The following is an 8,221-nucleotide window of genomic DNA, read 5'->3' as shown; positions in this document are numbered from 1 at the left end:
GCCTGTCATTGGAGGAAAAAATACATTCTTAAAAATGAAGTTGTATGAGTTACCTCCTCCTAATCTGTGGAATGTGATAACCAATCAATGCCATGTTGTTATTTCTCAGTCTTGTATATATATGTGTGTCTATACACTGTGTTACCTTCATGTCAATGTTTGGAAATCAGATTCATCTTGATCATTATGTGTGCAACACTTGGCTCCCCCAACACACATTGATTCATCTGTGGATGTTGTGGTCTAATATATATATAAATAAATATATTTGAAACATTTCATTAAATATGAGACTGATTACTTGATGAATGGTTTGCTTTATTTCTGACATCAATTATTGACTCAGTCACACATTTTGATGACTAACTCATTAGACTGACGTGGGAAATATATTTGGGAGTATTCTTATAAAATACACATTTTGTCAGAGATGGAGGAACTTTGTCAACCAAGAAACTTGTTGCTATTCAGGAACAATAAAAATGAAGTTTAAAACTTGCATCTTGAAATCTAGAAGAAGTACTTTTTGAAAATATTGTAAGACTTTGGATTTTACTTTTGGCACTGGGTTACTGATAGGGCCAATTAAATAAAAAAAATGTTGGATTGAAAATTTGCAACAAATTACAGCTACAAATTTCTCCCTCATCATTTAGTGGAACTGCTAATTGTGAAAAGTTTTAGCACTTTAAAATTTCCTGAGTCCCATTTGCAAATTCATTTCTTTGTGGCTGTTGCACTTGTGACATTAAAAAGTATAACACCCACAGCCCCCAAACTTAGATTGCCTGTTACCCGGTCTTGTGTTGAATTCTCTGAGAATTAGGAAAAGTTACAATAAAATAAAGTTCCATAATCAGAACCGCAAAACTTTCCAATCCTAGTCAAATTGGTTTATGAACCAGTTTTTTCAATTTTCAAAATTTTGTTGGGGTAGAAAATCTTAATTGCAGATAGAATCACTAAATTAAAACTGTTATTATGTATTCAATTAACTACCATAAAATTAAGAAGGAAAAAAATATTTTATAGAGAACTCCGGTTTAAGTAAACAGAAAATAAAAAAATGCAAACATGTATCCAACTTGTATTCATGTTTTTTCAATTCATTTATTGTCTAAATCCAAGTTTTGATTTACAAAAGTAGAACAAACACTGAAGTTAATCATCACAAATATTGTGTTCAATAAAATAGGTCAAATTTGGGAATAACAAAAAATTCTTGGACAGGCTCAGGTAAGGAAAATCTGGCCACACTATTCATCTGAAAATATATATGGACCAATATTACTGTTGCAACTTTTACTAGGGAAAACAAAGGTAACAGCCATAACAAGTTAGGTTTAAATCACTGCAAGTAGAAGCCAGTCAATCTAGAAAATAGATTTGTCGTCATTCACAAACAATTTACAAGTCTTGGAGTATAAATTACATTGGTATAAATATAAAGAAAGATTTTAAAAATTTAAAAAATGTTTAAAGTCACATTATTAGAAAAGCTCTGACAACAATCGTTCTGGAAAGAAGAGATAGATCTGTGCTGTGTAGATGTTACAGAGAAGACGGGTAGAAATGTTTAAAGTCACATTATTAGAAAAGCTCTGACAACAATCGTTCTGGAAAGAAGAGATAGATCTGTGTAGCTGTTACAGAGAAAACTGGTACAAATGTATCTTAGACATAGTTTCATCCAACTATCCACTGAATGTGCTCAATTAAAATGTCAGCAGCTCACTCAGGAGATCACTCAGACCCTCGTATTGAAATACCACACCCTTGATCATACTGATTCTCACTTTCCACACCATGTACCCCACACAAACACACACATTTGGCCAGACGCTAACATTTAAACACCATACCCAGCACTGCTACAGACCCTCACCTTTAAACACCACAGCCCTCACTCACCCAGACCTTCCCATTTTAGTCAGAAAGTATTAACAACCAACTGAATGAATGATCACTGACACTATTCTAAGCATGTGCTCAAAGTCTTAACTAACAAACGAACAAGTCACAAAATCTTTAGCTAAAAACTAATGTATCAACCAGTTCGTGGGTAATTCTCATTTCAATTCAATCGAGAGTTAAACTGTTAAGTTCAATGTAACTCTTTCAAAGTTGTTAACGAAGAAGGTTGCTAAATTATAGGCATAGAAATATTGTAAAAAAAGTGAGATTCCTAAAATTGTGGTTTTCTCCAACTATTAAAATAGTGACGTGAACAAATGTGGTTTTTAACAGTTGAAGTGAACACAAGTCTGGAATTAGACACAAGCCTGGAACTAGACACAAGCCTGGTATTTGACTCTCAAACATGTCTAGGTAATGCTTGAGTCATAAAGGAGACTGGCTAGACATAATGTATACTAGAACACAGTGTTGTCTTCAAGCCATAGACTATTGAAAGTCAACAAAAACATAAAATGAATGACCTTAATGGAATCCTTCCAGTTTGACTCATATAGCATGAAGTATGTATGTACAGGAAATAATAAAAAGAAAATATACAAAAAGATTGTGACGTGAAACAGCTACACATGTGGCAGATACATCACACTGTTGACCATAACAAACTGATTTCATGATCAGTCCATGAGAAGTCTTAAGCTTCAAATGGACTACAAGAATAATAGCACTGACACCACCACAAAGAACTATTAATACTATTAATGAGTATTAATTAATTATTATTAATTAATAATTAACTATTAATATTTAGATCTTAACAAAAACTATCTTGTTAATGACATCTATTTTTTGAAAAATCCTGGCAATTAGCAATAACAAATTGAAAAAAAAAAATCTAGCATTTCCCGGCAACGTCTTTATTTTTTAAAGCCAGAAATTTTTGTTTTTTTTCTATTTGAATCCAACTTTTTATTTAATGTTTTAAAAAAAAATAGTGACTAAAAATTACAGTAAGGTGATTTGATAGCATCTCAAAATAATTTATCCACAACACATAAATTTGTTGTCTTAAGTCATATATACAAAAATAAACTCTATAGGCCACCAAGTTGAAAGTCAATGTTAGTCTAGACATCAGTATAAACCACTGTACAAAGCTACACACTTAATACGACAAACTCTGGGAATGTTAGGAAAATATAATTTAAGAATTGTAGTCTAGAAACATTTGGCCTCTTCCAGAAAGTCAATCAAGAAATGTCTAAATAAAAACAAACTTTTATCTTATGTAATAAATTACAGATGTTCCTTCAAAAGGGGTGTGTGTTTGGCGAGACCATTCATTAAAGAAGGCCTCAACACTGGTCTGCAACATCGCAACCTGTGGGCAGTGGAGACCAATAGCTCATTGCCACGTTGGAAAGACCTGTGATATGGCAACACGCTATTGGTCTAAACTAACCGCCTCAATTTAAAGAAAAACATTGGGTTTAAATGTTACAACAGAAATTGCATTCATCTTAAATTCTACCTTTTTTTTTTAAAGAAAATTTGCTACACATAAAATTGACAGAAGTGGCAGCTAGCTGTGAAACTGATGACTAGCGATGGAATGTTGAATTAAGATTCTGTTGGTTAAAAGGAGTAAAGAGGCTAAATGTTTCTAGCTACTTTAGTCAAAAGTTTCAAACTAAAACTGTACATGAAATGCCATTAATTCCATTGGAGAAATGTTGAGTATTTCTTTTGGATTCACTGGCCGTTTTAGAACAGTGTGGGTCAGAGTGGTCTCATAAATGTTAGAAAAACTGAATTCCTGAAAGAGATTGTCAAATGAAAGCTCTGTCTCTGATGGCTGGCACTGGAGGTCAGGCTGGGGGAAGTCGCAGTCATAACCTCGCCGATGGAGGATGACACTTGTGCCATTGTAGTTCAGATTTCCAGTGACTAGACTACGGAGACTCACAATACTCAAGTCACAGGAGAGGGGTGTGGCGAGGGGAGTGATGCTGCGGAAGAATACTTCAGAGTCTATGGTGGTGTAATAGGTCAACAACGGCTGCTGGAGCATGTCATTAAAAGACATGGCCTGAAGAGAAAGACTACTATAGTGGGATGATGACCATTTCGGTGATGACCGATGCTCCACCATGATGACGAATTTACTGACAGTAGGCTTGTTGTCATTGACGCCTTCTCCCATACCTCTGTTGTCATCAAAAAGTAGCTGCCTGTCTAGCATGACCTCCAGCTGTCCATCGTCCAGGGAAGCTGCACCGTGGGGCTGTGCTGACAAAAGAGTCAGCCTTCGAACATCATCTTCCAACAAGACAGCAGAGGTCATGGGAAAGTAATTGGCCTGTACACGCTGATTAGGGTTTGTGCGCCGACGGATAAACTGGAACCCGTTCTGGTCAGTGAAAAATGAGAGATCCCTGTTGTTGATGTCTGTGTGTAACCTCATGATGACCTCTTTGTTTTTCAGTGTGCTCATTGACAGAACATTTTCTATGAAGATGGCAGAGGTGAGGTGGGGCGGGTGATGGTATAAAGTCACACGGTGTGTGATATAAGGCTGGTAGCTGATCTCCACGCAGGTCACCAGGGGACCTTCGGACACACGAATCACTGGAATGTTGGGAAACAGACTAGTGGGCTGGCCACTGGGGTAGAACAAGTAAGCCCCGCTACCTTGCGACTTGTAGAACAGGAAGCTTAAGTTGAGCTCTGTAACATTCCCACTCGCCATGTCCAGCAATTGCAACAACGACCCAGTCCTAGCATCAAAAGTCAACTGGATGACCTTATTGTCCACGGTGATTGGTTTGGTTCTGTGGGGCTCTGGCCGGTTCTGCTTGAAGTTCACAAGAGCAGACACAGCCAACTGTTCAGTATTGACAACAGTTATGGTAGAGGAGTACGCAGACACAGTCTGGTGGTTTTTCTTGTAAAGTACGAAGGGTAGAATACTAAAAGGTTGAATTTCAACCAGGAACGTTAGCTCAAATATGTCGTCTGAGACTGTGGCGTCTTCTTCTTTATGCCAGACGGGACTAATCTGGCTTGGAATGATCTCATGAGAATAGGAAAGCACATCTAGAAACTGACTGTTGACAAGCAAATGAACCATCTGACGCCTTGACTGGGCTAAAGGATTGAAGAAAGCCACAGTGGTTCCATAACCCTGAACTGCAATGACCTGCTTCTGTGGGAGAGTGTTGTAAGTGGTTCTCACTGTTTCTGGCCTGAACACCACCGGGGACTCCACTTTACCTTTGGACAGCAGGGACTGAATCGTCAGTTTTATGACTTCCTGAGAGCTGTTGTATGCCCTCAGGAGATACTGTTCATAATCCTCTACGACAAACTCCTTGGAGGTGCCAGTGATGGCATCGTGATGCATAAATAGACCTAAGGCTCTCCGAGCTGTCTGTAAGAAGGAGGAATGCTGGAAAAACTTGAGATCCGAATTTAAATTCCAGCTTCGATAAAATATGTAGTTTAATGTATTGAGCATATCCGCTGCTTGAAGTGTAGACTGAACATCCCTGCTGAAATATTTATCAAATGGCCGAGTGGAATAATAGCCTGTCCAGTATTCAGAGTCACGGTCTGAATAGGGGAAAAAATCACCACTCAATACAGGAAACTCCTCTGAACTACCAGACAGTTTCTGATTGGTGTGTTCTTGTTTAGTAAGTTGGAAGTAGTCCTGGAGGGTCCCCCACTGAACATTAATGTTCCACTCTGATTTAGAGTTCATGTACTGGATTAGCTTCTCATAGTTCTCATATTGTTGGTCCCACTCTTCTTCCTTGTCATATCTAAAATCATCACCGATCGGAACAAGAATGGTGTTGTATCTAAAGTTGAAAGATTTAGAACGGTACTGATTGTAAAGCAGCTCTGCACTTTCATGAAGTGTTTCATTAGTGATCTCCCTTGCCCTGCTCTCAGAGAAATCCCCTGGAATGTGCCGGAAGTCAAAGTGGACACAGGCAAAAGGGCTTGGGCCACAGGTGTACTTAATGTTGTAAAGCATGTAAGGCATTATATGGCAGAAAATGTCAGTGCTGCCCTTGGCATCCCACATCTGACGCCAGTTAAACTCTAAAGCCTTTTCCTGGATGAGGGATGATTTGATGGCCTGGTGGACCCTTTGAATGACCATGTTGGACATGCCAGCACTTAGCCAGAGATAGGGCATAGTGCCAGAGTAACCAAAAGGGTCAATAGACCAGCTGTTCTCCGGGCGGACACCAAGGTTTTCCCACAGCCACTGGTGGCCTTCGATAAGCTGGTCAATGACAGACACATAATGGGTGCTAGCCTCGTCAGGCATGACCCATCCTCCTAATGTTATCTCCAGCTGACCTCGTCTTATCAACCTTCGGACATGAACCTGAAAATAAAAATACCAAGAAACTTGATAAGAATGTGACCCCAAAAACTCTGTCATTAACTATTAGGAAAGTCAAGCCTCAAAGCTAACAGACTTTCATACTAAATTGTAGCAGCCTTGTTACACCAAGCAGACTTACAGAAAATAAAATGAGTTCCATATTACAGGGCACAACTGAGAAATGTACTTTACATAAGTAGCTAAGCTGTTTGATAGGCTATGTGCAAGCTTGTTAGCAGTTAATGGGGAGTTTTTTGTTGTTTTTTTTAGCTGAGTTTCAACTACAAATAATTTAGCTAATAAATAAAATAAAATTATTCTTTCATTGCAAAATTTAAAAATTTACAGAATGAGCTTCAAGCTTGTCTTTCTACATTTGATGTAGTGCCTTATCATTTCATTCATTTCTTTCAATTCATTTTGGGATGAAAATAAATTGATCCAGCTAATGATAGATGTCAGCTAGAAAATCAACAACCTTTCTTTTTGTAACATACGAAAATATTTTTCAGACCTCATTTCTATCTGAAATATAGTCTGAACAAGGTCAGATGTTAAGAATTCATATGTTAAGAAGCCTGCAAAATGACCAGTTACTCTTAATCTATCAGAAAGATGCCAGATCTTGATGGACTTCTTAAAATCCTCAATACAACTGGATTCAAACTCAAGACAATTGTTTCTTCCTACTAATCCCTTAAAAGGGGCAGTGACTGAGCGGTAAAGCACTTGGCTTCCGAACAAGGTTTGAATCCTGGTGAATACTGTATTTTTAAATTAAGAATCTTTGGTCCATCCAGCTTTAATGGGTACCTGACACTAGTTGGGGAAAAGTAAAGGCAGTTGGCTATTGTGCTGGCCACATGGCATTCTTGTTAACCATGTAACTTTAAACTTTCTTGCAAAGGTATTCTAGTTCCCTTACAGGCAAAGGTATTCTAGTTCCCTTACAGGCAAAGGTATTCTAGTTCCCTTACAGGCAAAGGTATTCTAGTTCCCTTACAGGCAAAGGTCTAGTTCCCTTACAGGCAAAGGTCTAGTTCCCTTACAGGCAAAGGTATTCTAGTTCCCTTACAGGCAAAGGTATTCTAGTTCCTTTACAGGCAATACATTTAACACAAAACCTACTTTGACAGCATCATCAAGCTCATTCCACCACATGGAGAAATAGACTGTCTCTGTCCAGATGAAGGTCATCTTTGGGAACTGTGTCAGCTTGTTGACCATGTTGTTCAATATGTGCCGGGTCTGGTCGGAGAAGTACTCATTGACCGTCTTTAGCCAGCCAGGGTCATTGTGAGAGTGTGGCACCAATACAACGTTGAGTCTTTTGGGATTCTGAATCTTTCCTGAGAAGATATAATAAGGAAGTCAAGTCAAACTCTTATAAGAGTAGGTACTGTAGGCTTATCTATAAAGTCAAACTCTTATAAGAGTAGGTACTGTAGGCTTATCTATAAAGTCAAACTCTTATAAGAGTAGGTACTGTAGGCTTATCTATAAAGTCAAACTCTTATAAGAGTAGGTACTGTAGGCTTATCTATAAAGTCAAACCTTATAAGAGTAGGTATCGTATTCTTATCTATAAAGTCAAACTCTTATAAGAGTAGGTACTGTAGGCTTATCTATGAAGTCAAACCTTATAAGAGTCGGTACTGTAGGTTTATCTATGAAGTCAAACCCTTATAAGAGTAGGTACTGTAGGCTTATCTATAAAGTCAAACCCTTATAAGAGTAGGTACTGTAGGCTTATTTATGAAGTCAAACCCTTATAAGAGTAGGTACTGTATGCTTATCTATAAAGTCAAACCCTTATAAGAGTAGGCACCGCAGGCTTATCTATAAACTCAAACCCTTATAAGAGTAGCTACTGTATCTATAAGTAATATCAATTTGGAGGATATG

The 8,221-nt window shown here is 37.9% G+C and overlaps 1 protein-coding gene across 3 annotated transcripts in view; it reads right to left on the bottom strand.

Annotated features, from left to right (window-relative positions):
- Positions 1 to 1,081: 1,081 nt before the first annotated feature.
- Positions 1,082 to 8,221, bottom strand: part of LOC106061128 (alpha-mannosidase 2-like) — a 72,752-nt gene continuing 65,612 nt past the window's right edge. For all 3 annotated transcript variants that reach the window (XM_013219195.2, XM_013219196.2, XM_013219199.2), the window contains 2 exons: positions 7,445 to 7,665; positions 1,082 to 6,316 (listed from right to left, as the gene is read on the bottom strand). In XM_013219195.2, the coding sequence (XP_013074649.2) occupies positions 3,605 to 6,316; positions 7,445 to 7,665 (2,933 nt within the window). In that variant the 3' untranslated portion in view covers positions 1,082 to 3,604. The remainder of the gene's footprint in view (positions 6,317 to 7,444; positions 7,666 to 8,221) is intronic.

Source organism: Biomphalaria glabrata, chromosome 3 (assembly GCF_947242115.1).
Source record: "Biomphalaria glabrata chromosome 3, xgBioGlab47.1, whole genome shotgun sequence".
NCBI classification, from domain to species: Eukaryota; Metazoa; Mollusca; class Gastropoda; family Planorbidae; genus Biomphalaria; species Biomphalaria glabrata.
Note: the sequence above shows the minus strand (reverse complement) of the source record. Positions and strands in the feature narration are given on the sequence as shown.